We start from the raw sequence: 19,274 nt of genomic DNA, 5'->3' as shown, positions 1-19,274 counted from the left end.
TTACTGAATATAAACTTGTGAATAGTCAAAAAAAGTAATAAACATTTAACTCTGAAACCATTCAAGTTGATAATTTCTAAAAATGGGAGTTATGAATACTTAGCAACTAGCAACCAATATAGAGTATGATGATTTTTATGAGAATCTTCATTCACTCAATTAATCAACAGACTTGGACAGCTGCTGTATGCACAGGAGCATGTTATGCCATAATATATTATATATAATAATAAGGAAGGAAATGAAATACACATGTCTAGAAAAAAATCAAGCAATACTAAGGATATATCTCAAGGATGTATTTTATAACTAAGTGTTAGAATGATATAGAGAGACTATAATTACTTTATGTTCAGAGGACAGAGAGTTCACTGAGTACTTAGAGAAAGCTTCTCAAAGGAGGTGAAACTTTAGTCCTTGAAAGATGTAAAGAATTCATAAATAAGTGGAAGTAAGACTACTTGGGGAACAGTGAAAATATCTATTTGGTTAAAACAGTGGAGTGACACAGGGCCAGGAAGGTAGGTGAGGATGGATTATAAAGAGCCTTAAATATTAAACTACTTTCCATTTTGGTTTATGTATGTAAATACATGTATACACATACATAAAAACACTTGGACACACATGAATATATGTACATACATATATACAAACACATGAACATACATATATATTTTCCTGGGTATAGAAGAAATACATGTTCATTTTATACAAATTGGGAGATAAGGGAATGTATTAGGATGAAAACAAAATCACTTCACAACTCAAAAAATGTTAACATTTGAGAGTATTTCCAGGTTTTGTTCCATGTAGCAAAAACATAAGCTATCAAAAATTTCTAATTCTTTTTCTCAACTACATCTACACTTGCACTGTGTTACAATATATACGATATGTAACAACAATTTAATAATATTTATTATTATTATTAACAATTTAACAATATAATCACAATGACACTTTTTAGATCACATTACCAGGGATGCACATTTGAGGCACTTCCTTGCTGTAAAATGAAGTCTTGGGATTCCTGAAAGCAGTTCTAGACACAGATACAACGGATTGATGGATACTAGGTGAGTGTCTTGTTACTGCCACTATGTCTTCGTCAACTTGATCCACATACACCTGAGAAAAAAAGAGAAAACACATTAGTGCTCAAATTGGGAAGACTCTAAAATTGAACCTTAAGAAAGAAACCTAGAAAATTTAGTTTCTTGCCTGAATAAAACCCCTGGCTCCAAGCTCTTGGTGAAGTTTATTGATGGCACACCTGGCCGCAATGATGCCACTTTGGAAATTAACTTCACCGATACTGGATGGTGATGCTTCAGGATTCCACTTAGCGTAAAACCGTTCTTCAGAAACTACTGAAATCTGAACAAAATTAAAACTTAGCCATGTGTACATTTTAATTACAATGAGAACTTTTGGCAAAAATGATCAAAGTTTTTGGCCTTGTGGATTTTAAAAAACAACACATAAACAAACCTGATGAGGCACTAATTCGTCATAGCCCTTAGTACTTCCACTAGCACAACATGCCATAGAAACAATCGTGGAACTTGGGAGAGCATCATATGCTGACCTATGCTAGAAAACAATAAAAAAACAAAAAAACCCAAAAGTTTATTTTCTTTCAAATGCAAAGTGCCATCCTATAGCATAATGAAGTAAAAGTGCATAAATACATTTGATAAGATACATTCATTTGCTTTAAAACAAATAACAAAACGCTCAAAAACCTTTGTATCACAATCACTAAGGCACTATTTTGAAGTTTTGTGGATATTACTACCACGAAATAGCAGGGAACTAAATATCAAAACATTTAGCAAAATCAGTAAATACAAGAAACACGTTAGATGCTTACCACAATAGGACACTCATTATCATGGGTAATATCCATAAACAGGGCATGTGCAATAGCTGGCATTAAAGGCCTCAAACAGGGTTGAACGAAGGATCCAACAGGTTCTCCTCCATATCGGTAAACTAATCTGCCCTCTTCGTGACTGTCACATGCACTCATTGCCTCTGCAAGGTATTACAGAATATTTTAACAATCTTCATTATCAATGTCCAAGAAGAGATTAGATTTCGTATCATGACTGACTTTCAAAAAAAGACCACATAAATATTATAAAAAATAAAACTGCTTTAAACATTTAAACAAATGTCCATTAGTTTAAATGACAAAAAAGTCTTCTCTGTAACTTAACCAGAGAAATGGTTCATGCAGGTAAAAGGGAACATATGTTGTTTATTAGGATGTTGGTTATATAAAATCCATGGAGAAGAATCTAAAGAGTAATATCATATAGGCAGGTAGGAGATGAAAAACAGATTTGTGTACTTTCAACAACCAAAAAAATGGTTTTGTTCATGAATCATCAGTTCATTCCACTGCTCTTTCAAGTTAAAGTGAGATATTTTACCCCAAAGTGGAAATTTTTACTGATGAAAACAGACTAAGTTATACTAGGCAATTTTGAGTAGAATATTTAAAAGAACAGTAACTATGTTGAACATTATTAAATGCTGTATATAAAGCTATTAAATGCCTTTTAATCTACTTAAACAAAAACTAAAGCTTTAGATGGGAAAAACACTTTCAATAAGCCTACCTCTTATTAAGGAACTAATGCCCAGTCTAGTAACAAAGATATTGTCCAGGTCTTCACTTCCTGTGAACAGTTCAGCTACTACATATAAATTGGGTTGCAATTTCCTAGCAGCATCCAACATGTACTGCAAAAAGCACAGTCACAAATGTAACAGAAAAAGAAAAGCAAGATGGTGCAGGGGAAGGAGAGGAGGCAAGATTAGGCATGGATTTGACAAAGGAAAATATCATGTAGCAAGACAAAATGGAAATCCAAGAAGAATTTCCAAATAAAGTCATTGTGCATATGTAAGAAAACATAAAACAGACCGATACATACAGGAAACAAGAGAATTTATAAAGACAGTATAACAGTTAAAAAGGAAGATTAGATTTTGCAGATACAGGGACACAAGGGGGAGGAAAAAAGGAAGAAGAAAAATGTTAGTGTCACATTAAAAAATGTAAACCATAGCACTGCAGTTCTGCTAAGATTTCCCCCCATTTTATGTTTGTTTTTAATACCTCTAATCAGACTATTAATTTCCAGGCACTTGACTAAGCTATTCATGATAAATTCCCTACTGCTGAATCATTTAGCTATTGCAAAGATTAGGTCTGACCAGACTGAAACCAGTTTTTCCTACAGATGATAATAAACTTTTTCTTTTGGCCATGCTTTGCAGCTTGCGGTATCTTAGTTCCCCGACCAGGGACAGAACTCGGGCCATTGAAGTGAAAGCACTGAGTCCTAACTACTGGACCACTAGGGAATTCCCCAAAACTCTTAATCAGATCAGTTCCAAAAAGTTTTTTTTAACATAACATTTCCACAAAGACTAATAAAATCTTGAAATTGTATCAGGTAAGATCCTAGAGGATTATGTAACTTAAAATTAAGCAAATTAAATTTTAATATTCTAAGTTTTTCCATAATGTTATAACAATCTTAAAAGTGTATTTTTTTTTTGATGTTGCTATAAAGGCACACACAAAAAAACCTCTGCCATTTTTTGAAGCTAAAAAATGTCTACTACCTTAACTAATTAATGTTCATTAAATTCTTCCAAATCAAATCAATTTTTCATCACAGGACTTGAAACATATACATTATAATACTGCTTTAAAAGTATAGAAATAGATGTTTTTCAGATAAGCACACATTTCCAAAGAACACTAACTTGTGACTAGAAAACTATCAAAGATCTTATAAACAGAATGAAAATTTGAAGTGTTTACAAAGCTGTAAATGTAAAAGATAATGCTATAAGTGTTGGCATTGCTTAAGTTACTGTAAAAAACCCAAAGAGGAATAGAAAACTTTTATGTTTACATTTACATTTTTATAACAATTAATAAAAATTGAATCAATGAGGCTAAAATAGTTTCAATATGCTGTAATGTTAGGGTTTAAATAATCACTGTAATGTGAAATAAGCTATGCAACTTCACAGTGGCTACTCATGTATTGAAAGCAACCTAAAAATAACAAGAATAAGACAAATTAATATTTATATATTAAAATATTAATAAGATTAATTCTGTTAAAATATTAACATTAAAATATGAATAATATTTTAATAATATATATACAGCAATATGGTTGTATGTGTATTATCAGAGACAATATAATGTACTTCCCTAACTTAAAATAAAAATATTAACTCAAACATTTTATAGCCCAGTACTCCATAACAGCTGCATCAAAAAATTGTCAGAATTATGCAAATTATGCAAGTGTTAAATACTACCACCAAATCAATGTTGGTATCCAACTAGCAAAAGGAAGCATATATTTGTATACTCTATTTAAGGAAAGCTAGGAAAGAATACTGAATTTCTTTTCTTAATGTAGATGAATTGTTTTTATGTACCTCGGCTACATGAAGAGGTGTTGAGTGACAGTTATCAAGACGGACTCCCTGGAAATAAGTCGCAGTTATTTCAGTGTATTTTTTCATGTGTGCCCAGAGATAAGGACAGTCCTCTGGTTTTTTCCCATAGCGTAATTTAACACTGTCTCCCCAGCAAATAAGTTCTCTCCTTAGATAAACATCTGAACCTGTTAAGAAAGGAGTTTGCTTTCAATGGTTTGAGAAACAAAATGAAAACATTTACTCCAAGGAAAAACTTGTTTTTAAAACACATTTACTATTTCTAACACAAACCATATATAGGTTAAAATTACATCTAAAATGGCATGGGGTAAAATTTTTTAAAGTTAATAGTAATTTGGATCTCATATCTATTTTGCTAAAATTGTACCTTATTGTCTCTTCTAAAAATGTGTGCTTAATGGCAAAAATTTAAGTTACCTCTTGAAAGAAAACAATAATAGTAGGCCTTTAAAGCTATAGTTCCACCAAAAACATTTAAAGCTCCATCTCCACCTTGCTACCAATTTTCGGCAATAGGTTACATTAAATCCATGGTGTAGAGCAGAATGTCCTTTTTCATGTAGAATGGTTAGAAAGGAGAGGGCAGAGATACTTAAATCCAAAGCTACACTCTTTTTTTTTTTTAAAATGAGATTTCTGAATTAAATTTAATGTCATTAAAACAGGCTTCTAATTCTAAAATGTTAAAAAATAAATATATTGATAGGTCCCTGCAAAATTCTTCCTGGCAATGAAACAGATGTAGAAAAATAAGATGCTAGTATTAAGTGAGAGGGAATCTAAAAACAATTGGTTTCTAGTTTAACTGCCATTCAAATACCTTAAATACTCCTCTGGCTAATGAGTGAAAATATCTCTTATAGTAAATAGTTGTAATAATAGAGGTTTCAAATGTCTTTTAAAAATGCAATAAATTGTTGCCCAAATAAACTTTTAGGCAGGACCACAATATAAAATAGATATATAAAAGCTATTCTGTTTGAGGAGATAAGGGCTAGAAAGGGAAAGGAGGGAAAAGAAGAAGGTGAATCCCATCCTATCAATCCCTTCTCTTCTCACTCAAACTGTATGCACCTCTGGCATCTGTAATGAAATAGTTTTAAAAACACTAGCATAGTGGGAGGAAAAAATCAATAAACAATTTATATTTTGAGCTTGCCACGAACTTCTATTTCCCTATGCATAGAGAAGTTAACAAAAATAATATACCTGGTTCAGCAAAGTTTCGAAGGGGATCATCTGCCATTACCCATCCATTATGTGCCATCAGAAAACAAGCTTTATTTGGGACATGAATCATAGATTCTTCTGTGGAGAGGGACGTTTCTTCAAAAGGGAAAGTAAAATATCTAGGGAGATACAATTAAGTATGAAATCCATACAGAGAAACTCTTTGGAGAGAATGTGAATTAGCACTATTAAACTTCTTCCCTAGTGAATAGAATAGAAAAGATTAGTTTGACACCATTTATGGGAAATAAACTGCAATATAGGTAAAAAAAATCATCAGTAGACATTTTGAGTAAATCTAGTAGGATTTGAGAAACTGAGTTAGTATTATAGAATATCTGATTAACATTCTAAATAATAACTTAAAAAATCTCATAAAATTACTACGAAAATCACTGAGGTACTAACATTATTTTGCAAAGGTTTTTACTACACTTCAGTTGCCTAATCTATGTTGTACATTACTTAAAGTATAAGGAGCTAAATGCTTGCTTAATTTGATTAACGTTGAATTTATTAGTAAGTATGCAGTCCTCCAGAAACATGAATGTAAATGATTATAAATTGGTTCATAATAATGATAGTTTCTCTAACTAAAGATTTGCCTAACAAAATTAATTAATATTAAGCTTAGGTACCAGATCAAAACTTCTATTTCAATTTAAGAAATGTACTGAGTCACACATTAAAGGAAACATTTAGGTTAATTTGAAGAGTTTAATACAATTTTCAATTTTTAACCTTTAATGAGAAGAAAACAAAAATGGAATACCTGGTAACCAAAGGATGTTCTCTAGTGACAGGTCCTAGTTTAGGACCATGGCCAGCCAGTCGTTCATAAAACACATTTCCCAAAATGCAATTAACCGCCTAGAAAACGTGAAATTATATTACATCAATGACAACCACAAAACACAGTATTAACACTCAAAGAAAAATAGCAGTTCAAAAGAAGTAGGTAAAACCTGTTCCTGATGATAGTTCACGAGTTGATGCTTCTCTGAATTTAATTCCTCAATTCTCTTCTGGAACCAACTGCAGCATTCGTTAATTGCGGCTGGCCCATTACTTGAAGCAGATAAAGCAATACAAACATTATTTAATGGTTTTACAAATTCTACATTTAAAAATTTTCTAATAATGGTCATAGAAACTTTAAATATATTCATCAGGATCTTAATTATGGCTGAAGAAGTTTTCCAATTGTATACATTTTTACGTTTATGTATAGGAACACGGACCGGCACACAGACAAGGGGGGAAATGTCATGCATTTGAAGTAGTAGAATTATGGTGAATTACTTTATTTTCTATTCAGGCTTTTAACAATAGCATGAAAATAATACTATCCATAAAGGTTTACAAGTAATATTACTCTTTAATATGTAGTAAAATATAAAACATACTCATGTGGTATGAAAGTTGCTAGTGCAACGTTCATATCTACAGTACAGCCAAGTCGTCTGTATTCAGGATCCTGAATAATCTTAAGGTGTTGTTTTGGATCAGGCTTTGTTGTTTTCCTATTTTCTGAAAGAAAGAAAATATTATATCTTAAACGCAGATATGCATAAGGAGATTATAACTGTTACTGATTTCAAATTTTTAGTGTATAGTTTTTTCTTGGAAAATAAAACATATGTTTATTTCATAAACATCCTTCCTACCTCCCTGTCCATCCTCCTGCACACCATCTAACACACACGCGCGCACACACACACACACACACACGGAAGAAAAGACAGAGAGAGAGAGAGAGAGAGACTGACTGATTGAGGAAAAAAAACCCAAAAACACTATAAAAGAAAAACACAGCAATTCCTACCAGTTCAACCTCAGTCCCATCTTTCTACCTCAGTTGGCATTCAGTTATTCTATACATTCTTTAGGGCATTAAGGATGTTGATGGTACAAGTTTTCTTCACAGGTGCTACCAAATACATTAACATTAGGACTTTTTTTTCCTCAAAGATTGCTTTCTATTCTAAAAAGTAAGTCATATTAACAACCTGACTTTCTCTGAAAGAAGCACACAGGTTTGTTTTTATACTGTTTTCCTTTTCATCAACAAGCATATTCTTATATAATAATAAAAAATGAAAAAAGTAATAAACATTTTGTGGGGGGAATTTTCACTCTTCTTCTGGAACTTGTTCTTAATAAATCAGGTATTGGTGCAGAATTGCTTCCACTGGGTTTGATTTTATATTAATTAATACCTGGCTTATTCTAAAGAGATTTTGCAATGGCTTATAAAGGCCCAAACAAACTAAGATAAAAACTAAATAGATTTTAATATGTAGTTTCTGAGGTTAATCTAGATGAATAACATACATGAAAAATGCCAAGAAGTGTTTAAAAAATAGAAAAAGCTACACAATCGGTGTACATTATAAAACAGTCTTTAGTACTGGTAGACTAAAAGACAGATCACCGGAATAGCACAGCTAACAGGTCCATGTATATTTAGTGTATGATTATACATTATGAAGTATTATGGTGGTACCCCAAATCAGTGTAAAAGGATGAATTATCAACTCAATATCATTTTTAAAAATAAGAATAAAGTTAAATATCTTCTTTATATAAATTCCAGGTGTACTAAATATTTAAAAGTAAAACATAAATAAGATTATCAGAAGAAAACATAGATTGCTGTTTGAAGGTCTAGGTACAATGTGAAATCAGAAGCCATAAAAGAAAAGATCAACAAATTTGGTTACATTGGGGAAAAAAACCACCATAAACAAGAGTTAAAAGATCAACAGCATACTAGGAGGATATATTTGAGGCCACTATAATAAGGAATCACAAAGAATAATAAGTCAATATGAAAAAGACAAACAACCCAGTAGAAAAATAGGGAAAGAACATTAACAGGGAATTAATGGAAGAACTATAAATGGCTAATTAACATGTGAAAAGATATTTCACTAATAAGCAAAGAAATGTAAATTAAAATAATGAATATTTTCCCTTATTGACAAAGATTATAAAGATTAATGGTATCTAATGTTGGTGATGGTATAATTAGTGATAATGTAAACTGGTACAACTTGTGTTGAAAAGCAATTTGACAATATCTATCATAAATTTATCATGAAATCTGTATACCCTTTGACCCATGAATTCTATGTCTAACAATTTGTCCTACAGATTTACTCACATAGCAAGTAAAGATGACATGTACAAGGATATATTTTCTATAGTACTGCTTATAAGAATATAAATTCCCCTAGGGCAAGGGCTCGCTACTATGTTCACCATTGAATCCCCACGTCTGGAAGAGTGCCTTTCACATAACAGCTGATTCAGTAAATACGTATTGAATGAATGAGAAATGAACTGCAAATAATCTATCTAAAAGGCTAAAGAAATTCAAGTACTCTAAAACAGTGTATTGCTATCTAGAGGTTAAAAGAAATAATTAGCTGTAATAAGATCATGCTGTCAACTAAAATAACAAGTTGTTAAACAGTCCATATGCTATAGTTTTATTTGTGTGTGTATAAAATAGATATAAATATAAAACTTATGAATATAATTTATATATATCTAATTAGATAAAATTTGAATTTCTTTCAAAAAGAGTCTGGGGCTTCCCTGGTGGCGCAGTGGTTGAGAATCTGCCTGCCAATGCAGGGGATGCGGGTTCGAGCCCTGGTCTGGGAAGATCCCACATGCCGCGGAGCAACTCGGCCCGTGAGCCACAATTACTGAGCCTGCGCGTCTGGAGCCTGTGCTTGGCAATGAGAGGCCCGCGCACCGCGATGAAGAGTGGCCCCCGCACCACTATGAAGAGTGGCCCCCGCTTGCCACAACTAGAGAAAGCCCTTGCACAGAAACGAAGACCCAACACAGCCATACATACATACATACATTAAAAAAAAAAAAAAAGAATGTAAGCAGACAAGAATAGCATTAAAAAAAAAAAAAAAAGAGTCTGAAAAGAAACACAAGAAATTATTAATTGATAGTTCCTTCTAATAAGTAGGTTTCGGGGGAGAGGAAGTCACACATTCCATTTATTATATTTTTGCACATTACTGCAAATAAATAATACAGCTTATAAACATCAGAGGGAAGATGGAGGCTCTTCAGTAAAATAAAACATGAAGGAAAGTTAATATAAAAAATTCATATATTAAGATGTTACACAATTGTGAAAGTTGAGAGAGTGAATCTGACCCTAAGCTTCCTGGGCCTCAGGTCATACTGACTTCTACTTTGAAGGCAGTATTTCTGGGCCCTACGCAAGCTCTAGTTTCTGGATGAGGAAGAGGATTTCTAGCCATCAAAGATCCTTGCTGTTAGGTTGTCCTATACTAATTGTAGATACATTCTTTATAATTTTTCTTATTTGCCTCCTAAAACCCCTAATTTCTCTTTCAGCATGTTTTTTTCTATCTTACTTTGTCAGGGACACAATGATTAACTTCTTAAGGTTAATTATGTCCTAAACTGAAGATCAGTTTCTTTATCTTTGCTACTGGCTAGTACCTGAGTCAGTCTCACTAGTGGCTAGGTAGCCTTAATGGTAGGCACCATCAGCTAGAAGCCCCTCTACCTCAGTTAAGATTCCTACGTTAGCCAATAGAAGACTTAACATCTCTCAGTTTCAAAGCCTGTTTTGAGTCTTTGGCAGCTGAAATACTCTGCTCTACTTACCTGCCATTCATGCATTTAACAAATACATATTGAGCTCTACGGTATTCTGAGCATTGTGCTAAGGAATCAATGTAAGAAACAGTCCCCGAGGGAAATAATTATGTATTATGACACGCCCTTTAGATATCTCTGCTAACTCTAAGATAGCTTCCAGAATCATAGTTTTAGAGCATCAAAAACAATACAAATATCATATAATAATAACAGATTTAATAATGTGTTAACCAAGAGAAGAGTTATCGCTTCAAGAGTAATATTAAATTTCTTAAAATCGATAGAAACATTCTAGTGTATATCCTGTACCTTGTGTAAGAAGTCCTCTAAATTGTTCAACTGCTTTGTCAACATCTACTTGGAAAAATTCCCAGAGATGGATCTTTGGGAAAATATCCTCCCAAATTATTTTTCGAATGCACTGAAAAATATCAATAGTTAAAATATACACATTTAAAATCTTTTTACTAAACATTATTTAGCATATTAAAAGACAGGTTCTAAATGATTTTCAACCACACATTTACTTTACATTTTAGAAATTCTGCTATTGTTTTAGTGTGGTATTCCTCTATACATACTGACATTCATTTGATGATCATTTTCAATCAAAGCAGCTACTCCTCTTTCTTTGTATTTCCCTTCTGCAACGTCACAGGATAAATGCCAAAGTGCTCTGTCTAAGACCCAGGCAGGTTTTAAGTGTGGGGAATTCACAAGGTTATATGCACTTTCTGGATGTTCCTGGAGCCAACTACTTTTAGCAGCTTAAAGAAAAAGGAAACATAAAGGAATATCATGTAATTAAACTGAAGTTAAGTTTAAAGGTAAAATAAAATATCAACATCTATCACTCATTTTCTTATATATTAGATATCAATATTTTATAATGATATTGTAGTATAAAAACAATTTTTTGGTTGTGGTATCCTATCATCTATTTCACCATACATTTTTCTTTTCTGTTGTAAGAGTTTTTAATTGATAGTAAATAGGATCAACACATTTATTAATGCCATTGTATAAATTGTTTACTGTTGCAGTGGGAGTTAAGAAGGGTCTTGTCCTTGGCCTCTTTTGATGGTCCTTGGGTGAACTATATTTTGGAATGCTCCTTCTAAGCCTAAAGGACATCTTTTCCGTTAAGGCAGAGTGGGCTTTTGCCCTGCTTCAAGTCCTCTGGCCTCATTAAAGCAGAAAGTACCTGTATCTTCAACTCTGGTTTAGGCTTTTCAGTGTCTGGCTGTTAGGTTCTAGGGCAGAAGAGCCCCCCAACATTTACTTTCCCCAGGAGCTTCTCCTTTTTACTTCTCGTCTCCTGAGTGACAGGGCCCTCCTTCGGCCCCACCTAAGCTCTAGGTTCTGTCTCTTACCTATCCTTAGAACGCAAAATGTCATTTATATCTTTTTTTCCTATATATCATGTATTCCTGTGGGTTTTTTTTTCTTTTGAGGGGGGGAGGGAGGTGAGATTCCTTCCTCTAGATCTTTAAATATGCTTGTATCTCCCCAAAGTTAAGATTACAAACACACACCTTATTTAAACGCAGTTATTTCTCTAAGTTCTGCAGGGTCTATTAGTATTGAGACCAAACGTCTTGAAAATCCAACCCGTATCTACCGCTTTCACTTTCTCCCCACACTCATTCTTTCTCCCGCTACAATCTGCTTCTACAGCCAGTGCTCCACCGAGATTACTCCAGCCTCCTAATCATGAAATTTAGTGTTACTTTCTCATTTTCATCACTTTCAATCTCTACATTTGTCATTACTGATTAGTCCTTCCTTGATTTACAAAAGACCTCTTCCTTGATTTACAAAAGGTGTCGTTATCTTGGTTGCTTTAAATTTTTGCTTCTCTCTTTTATGCCCTCTTTTTTCCTTCTCATCTCCCCTAAACCCTGGAGGGAGGTTTGCTACATTTTAGTCCTTCTCTTTCCTTCAACATGCCCTTACTCATCACACCCACTCTTCTCAGTACATCTCTCAAACTGGCCCAGACTCCAGCTGAGGCCCAGGCACATCTACCCAAGCATGTGATGATAGCACTGCCTGGGGACAGCATGTTAACTCAAAATCCATTCATAGGTCCACATATATCTACACTGAAAGCGTCATATATCCCAGGCACTGTTCTGAGAGTTAGATATTCTGTAGCAAATAAGGGAGCAAGGTTCAGGAGCTCATGGAGCCTTCATTCTAGAAAGGGTTTTTTTGTTTGTTTGTTTTTGTTTTTAATTTTGCTTAGACAATCCTGATGGAAGAAAACTCAGTTCTCTCATAGGCAACCTCTTTGTATAGCTAACCTTGAAAGGTTAATAAGATATATTGTTTCGATAAAACAGATAAAAGTGAGGCTGAGAAACTGCTAAAAGAAATATACTCAAAGAACAAGGGTGTAGCTTGTATCTTATTACCCATTTGTATCAGTAAATTCAGAATCAGAATCAGGAGTTTTGCAAGGTATTTCAAGTGTTTACAACATTGGAGATAATTTGTTTTAATTTATTAATAAACAAATAAAAGCTAGACACATTTTGCTTATCTTTAAAATGGACTAATGCCCTGTAAATTCATGCTCAGGAGTGGTTAATGTACATGAAAGTAGTAACAATTATTCAATACCTACCATATGCCAGGAACTGTTAAGTGCATTAATTTATTAACCCTCATGCCCTTCCAAATGATATAGGACATACTATTATGTTCCTTTGACAGATGAGGGACTGAGATAAGTACCTCAGCAAAAGTCACACAGCCAGGAAAAGAACTGGGCAAGTCTCTTCAGAATCTGCAGTCTAACCATTTTGCTCTATGGCTGAGATGAATGTGGTCATGCCTTGTTCACTCAGCTGAGAACCATTACAATCCTTACAGAGTTTTAAAATCATTATTATTTTTAGTTTCACTTATATGATAAATCATTTAGTAAGTCATTGATTTACTTAGTATTTATTTAATAGACAGAATACATAAGAAGCAGAGATGTTGTAATAAAAGTTAAATTGATAATTCTCCAAATTTGAATCAAGATAGTTTTCCCAAGATTTATCATCGTAGTCACTGAAATTCAAGATTATATAAGAGAAAAATGTCATGATATATATGTCAATGTCATCCATATATCCAATTTGGATTTTCGTTTATTAAGAGTAAATACTAAGGCAACCCCAACTTTTTACATGGTAAAATCCTGAAACTTTGTTTCTTATCTCAATTTTATGAAACAAAATCAAGTGTAAAATGAAAGAATTCTAAACATTAGGTAATAAAAGTATTTTTTCTAATTCTATATGAAAGAGGAGTTAAACTCCAAACTATGTCTTAATACATATCAAAATTAAAAATGAAAGATGGACTTCCAGAGTAGCACAGTAAAGAAAGACTCTGGAAATTGTCCTAAGGGCATCTGGCACATGGAGAAACATTTATTCAAGAAAATCTACTAATTCTTAGTAAGAATAGCAAGAGTCTGTGGCACTTGAACCACAACCTGCTCCCTTATCCCACCCGACCAACCACGTGTTACGGAAGCTCTACCCCATTGCTCTACTCCAGGCAGGTGTGGCCAAGATAGGAGATACCCTCTCCCCTTACCTCCCAGTCTGGGGTTAGTTTCATTCTGGGAGAGGCAGGCACACCGAGTGAACAACGAAGTACACTCCGACCCAGGGTGACTTCTAGGAAGCCAGCCTTAAAAATAAATCACATTCACCTCTGGAAGTCTGGAAGACCTTGTGTATGCCCAAGGCTGAGCCATCTCAGCAGCAGTCAGAGAGGGAACTCCTAAACTAACCAGTTCAGGTTTATCTTTTTCCATCCTTTTACTGTCAACCTACCTGTATCTTTGAATTTAAAGTGTGTGGCATGTAGACAGCATGTATTTGGATCTTGTTTTATTTATTTATTTTTTAATTGACTCTGATAATCTCTGCCTTTCAAGACATTACTTTCAAGATTCCCTAAATCTTTGGCTTTCAAAATGTTTACTGTGATGTGTCTGAGTGTAGCTCTCTTTTGTTTATGCTATCTGGAGGTCCCTGAGTTTTAGGATGTGTAAATTAATGTTGGAGGTTGGGAGGTTTTCAGCCATTATTTCTTCAAGTATTTTTTTCCATTCTTTCCTCTCCTTCTGGTGTTTCCATGTCCCACATTTCACTGAAAATCTGTTCATTTTTATCTTTTTTCCCTCTGTTCTTTAGATTGCATAGTCACTGCTCACTAACCCTTTCTTCTTTCAACTCAAACATACTGCTGAACAGCTCTAATGAAATTTCTCATTTTGGTTATTTACTTTTCAACTCCAGAATTCTCATTTGGCTCTTTTAAAACATTTCTATTTATGATATTCCCTCTTTGATGGGCTATCATCATCATATTTTCTTTTACTGCTTTAATTTGGTTTCCTTTAATTCTTTAAATACATTTATAATACTTGCTTTAAAGTCTATTTCAAATATGACATCTACGACTTCTCAAAGGTGATTTCTGTTGCCTGTTTTTTTCTTGCGTAAGGGCTACACTTTGCTGTTTCTTTACATGTCTCAATTTTTTGTTGAGTATTGGTGATTTAGATAATTATTGTAGCAAATCTGGATACTGATCCCATCCCCTCCAGGTCTTTTTGGTTGCTGGCTTGTGACTTGTCTGGACTATTTTAGGGAAGTCTATTTCCCCCACAGTGTGCAGACCCTGATGTTGCGACTCAGAGGGTGCAGCCTTGGCCACAGGTAGTCAGCCTGGGGTGACGGTGGTTTTTAGCAGGGCTCTCTTAAGTGTCTTTTTCCCTGAAATCTGTTAAGCTGTCTGCTTCTGTTGGTATCACACTCAGCTATTTCTCTCCTGAGCTGTTACTCAGGCTGACTGTGCTATTATTTTTGATAATATTCTGGAGCATAAATTGCACCACAATATGATCCAATTAAATTTGGGTCCCTTGGCATGGGTAGTCTTTGAGGCCTGTCTTTGAGGCTTGTTCTGACCCCAAGAAGGCTCTTGTTAGCTGTCTCTTTCCCTGGTTCTCTCTGTTAGACCAGTAGCTGGCCTATGGTTTAGCATGCTGCTCTCATGAAGATACCAGCCTCCTTTGGACTGTTTACCACCAAAGTCTCTGTTGTTTTCAACAGTGCTCACAGGCTTGAACTTTCCCATGCTATGTACCAAATGAAGTCAGTTCCATTCTTACTCTGTTCTCACTGCACATCTCTTCCCCTGGGCAGAACACCTGTGTCACTGCTCCACCAGTGGTGGCAGGGATAGGAGCCTCTGGTTTTCTTGGCTTTCCTCTCCAGGTGTGGAACCCCGACCCCACAAGCAAGCTGGGGCAAGGGTCCAGTATTCTTGACCTGCCATGCATGAAGTAGAACGTTCTCTCTCTGAGTGGGGGCTGGGTGGAGGAAGGGAGCCCCAGGCCTCTCATCTGCTCTTGCCTAGAATAGTTTCCCTAACATAGTGCTGAAAGGGGGGAATGAGAAACGCTGGAAGCCTGCCCCTTTCAACCACAGCCCTAGACTGGGAGCCAGGGAGAAAGGGAGCCTGGTGTCCTTGGCAGCACCTGCTAGGAACAGACCTATCACCACTCTGACTGGGGAAGGGTAGGGAGGGAGGGGCAGGTTGTGGTTCAGATGTCACAGACTCTCACTATTCTTTCTGAGGTTTAGTAGATATCCTTGAACAAATGTCTCTCCGTATGCTGAATGCCCTTAGGACAATTTTCGGAGACTTTAGTTTTTTAAAAATAATACTCATCAGTTATAGCTGTTTTAAAGGGTAGAGGGTCTGTGAAGCCCTTAACAGTGCCATTCTGGAAGCTGACTTTCCCTGGATAGTAACTTTTTAATGAAAACCTATTTCATAGAAAGGACATTATGATACGCAACACTTTCCATGCAAGGTGGAAGCAACTTTCACTTCTTTTATATTACATAGAATTTCTCAAATGCTTTAGAAAATACAGTCTCTGACAGAGTCTGTGACTGTACTCCAAACCTTATACTCCCTTTGTTCCTTTAGTAACAGAACTCTCAAGGTTCAGTGATAGACATGGCTGACAAACAAAATACTACACTGCAAGCTCCTTTATAGCTAGGTGTGACAAAAGACAAAATCCTATCTGGTGCAATGTGAGCAGAAGGGATATATACACCAGATCATGCCCTTAAAAGACATTACTTCCCTTTCCTCATTGCCACTGGGTAGAGGTGATATAAGGAAATGGAGGGGCCATATTTGATTGAGAGATGGAAGCAAAGTACTGGAGCCAGCAGAGCAGCATGAGAGAAAGAACTCAGTTCCCTATCGTGGGTTGGCTACCACACCAGTCTTGGAATGCCTACTTAATCTTTTATAAGAAATAAGTATAATTTAAATCTTAAGTCACTATATTTTTCTGTCTTTTTGTTACAGCTGCCTAAGCCATATCATAATTCGTACACTGCCATTATGTGGTTTGATAAATTTGATGTGAATAGTATTAAAGATGTCAAAGTAGTTGTCAATAACGTCAAATTTTCAAGCGAAGAATACTGAATTCTTAGACATTAGGCAGTTTTCACTGTGGACCCTGATGCTTAGTTTCCAGGCGCATGCAGAAACAACAAATTTTAGAATGTTCCTATTTCTTTGCCTAACTTTGATTGTTTACTATTATCATTAGAGATTATTATCTATATTGATGAACCAAATCTTTGAGCTTTTGAACATCTTCATAGTTCCTATGGTTACTTGGAAAACAATTTTATGACACACACACCAGAGATTGTTGTTGTTGTTGTTAAATGTTTTGTACCACCTGGAATTCCTGTTGTTTACATATGTAAATCAGTGGTTTCCTGACTTTTCTACATCGTGGCAAACAGAAAAGAGCATCTGCAAGGTACACTGGGTTAAACTGAAAGCTGATCAGGGCCAGAGGCTTCTCCAGACCCAGTTACTCTGATAGCTGATGGAAGCAGTCATTTCCTGAGGATCACCATCTGGAAACCTCTGATACATTTTTATAGAATTGTATACTGGTAAGAAATCCTGGGAGCCAAAACAGGTTAACTTTAATAATATCTTTTAACATGTAAAAGATAAAATTTTCAAATTTAAGTTCTAAGAATTTACCAATAATTTTCTCTTCAAATAACACCACTCAGTTTTTTCAAATATATGCTATAGTACCAGAGCTATGGCTATATAGGATTCATTAGTTGGTCTGTAAAGTATTAATACTGTAAATTGAAATATGTGGTCTTTTCTATGATCACACTCCTGTTTTTATAATCATCACATGTAAAATACTTACAAATTGATTATATCTTCAACTAACACTGTTTTCTTTGAAAGAAAAAAAGTGGTACTGTATAAAGTGATTTTAAAATTGAAGGACACCTAATCATCAGTTGTGTTTTCAAAATTTATGTTATATAAAACAGCAAGGAATGAAATAATTAGAATATAATATTCTCATTAAAATTAATAGAAGTAGTTAATGAAGCTCATACCAGTATGATTGTAGACAACATCAGTAATACAAAGAATATTCCATTCCTTTTTCAATTTTTCCACTAGCTGTCCAACATCAGTCCAGGTGTACTTTTTATTAGGTCTTGAAAAATCAGGATTTAATTCTAACTGATCAGCAAGGGAATAGGATGACCTAGATAGTCCAAGAGTCTGCAGTGGGGTAAAATGAATCATGTTGTAGCCTGCAACACAAGAAAATAAACAAAGACCACTATAAGAAAAAACATACCTAAAACTAAGCAAAACGTAAGATTAAACTTCCATAAGTAATTCTAAATGGCAAGGCAACCATGCTACCAGAGAAGGGGTTAAAGACTTGGGTTTAAATCCTAGCTGTACCACAAGTGACTTCAAGCAAGTCTACTTAAATCTTTCAGGATTATCAGTGTCCTCATATGCAAGATAGGGATAATGAGATGATGTATTTGAAAAAAATCACACACAATGCCTAGTTACCATTAGGGGTTCAATTTATATTTCTTGAATTGATATATTTATATGTAGAAAATATATCCTATGCAAGTTTATCAGTACATCTTTCTCCTAGTTTTAATGTTCCATAGTACTTGTATTCTGTTTTAGTTATGTCAGTGAACTTCTCATTTCTTTCTTCACTCTATGTTCAAGTCGAAAGTAGAAAATTAACATTACCCTTTACTTAAGAGTAAAATACACCTTAAGTTTCATTTGACTCTTGGTATGTATGGCAGCACATGACTTGCACATGGAAGACCATTAATCAAGGCTTGTTGAATTAAAATTATATATAATGATAATATATTTAATTTATTTATTTATTTTTGGCTGCGTTGGATCTTCATTGCTGTGCGAGGGCTTTCCCTAGTTGCGGCGAGCGGGGGCTACTCTTCATTGCAGTGCGAGGGCTTCTCATTGAGGTGGCTTCTCTTGTTGAGGAGCACAGGCTCTAGGAGCACAGGCTTCAGTAGTTGTGGCATGTGGGCTCAGTAGTTGTGGCTCATGGGCTCTAGGGCGCAGGCTCAGTAGTTGTGGCGCATGGGCTTAGTTGTTGCACAGCATGTGGCATCTTCCCGGACCAGGGCTCAAACCCGTGTCCCCTGCATTGGCAGGCAGATTCTTAACCACTGCGCCACCAGGGAAGTGAATGATAATATATTTTCCAACACATTCTGGTAGCTTACTAATTTTTATATGTCAAAGTAAAGTCTTAGAAACAATAATAATCTTATTTTATCATAGAGTTCCTTAGTTTATGCAGTTGAACCATAAAATTTGCCATTTTTGTAGGCCAAAAATGGTCAAGTAGCAACAATTTCATACAGTTCTATTTATGTTACTAAATGTACTAAGGAATGAAATTAAAAAAATTAAAGCCTTTGAAATCTGTA

The 19,274-nt window shown here is 34.7% G+C and overlaps 1 protein-coding gene across 3 annotated transcripts in view; it reads right to left on the bottom strand.

Moving 5' to 3' along the window:
* The window catches only part of AGL (amylo-alpha-1, 6-glucosidase, 4-alpha-glucanotransferase), a 100,358-nt gene that overhangs the window by 45,525 nt on the left and 35,559 nt on the right, over window positions 1–19,274 (bottom strand). For all 3 annotated transcript variants that reach the window (XM_036839782.1, XM_036839696.1, XM_036839604.1), the window contains exons 5-17: window positions 17,886–18,089; window positions 10,984–11,165; window positions 10,708–10,819; window positions 7,143–7,266; window positions 6,702–6,804; window positions 6,509–6,606; window positions 5,716–5,855; window positions 4,483–4,670; window positions 2,631–2,754; window positions 1,877–2,040; window positions 1,495–1,596; window positions 1,225–1,380; window positions 981–1,131 (exon numbers count right to left, since the gene is read on the bottom strand). In XM_036839782.1, the coding sequence (XP_036695677.1) occupies window positions 981–1,131; window positions 1,225–1,380; window positions 1,495–1,596; window positions 1,877–2,040; window positions 2,631–2,754; window positions 4,483–4,670; window positions 5,716–5,855; window positions 6,509–6,606; window positions 6,702–6,804; window positions 7,143–7,266; window positions 10,708–10,819; window positions 10,984–11,165; window positions 17,886–18,089 (1,848 nt within the window). The remainder of the gene's footprint in view (window positions 1–980; window positions 1,132–1,224; window positions 1,381–1,494; window positions 1,597–1,876; window positions 2,041–2,630; window positions 2,755–4,482; window positions 4,671–5,715; window positions 5,856–6,508; window positions 6,607–6,701; window positions 6,805–7,142; window positions 7,267–10,707; window positions 10,820–10,983; window positions 11,166–17,885; window positions 18,090–19,274) is intronic.

Source organism: Balaenoptera musculus, chromosome 1 (assembly GCF_009873245.2).
Source record: "Balaenoptera musculus isolate JJ_BM4_2016_0621 chromosome 1, mBalMus1.pri.v3, whole genome shotgun sequence".
Lineage (NCBI taxonomy): Eukaryota > Metazoa > Chordata > Mammalia > Artiodactyla > Balaenopteridae > Balaenoptera > Balaenoptera musculus.
This window is presented reverse-complemented; position numbering and strand designations above follow the sequence as displayed.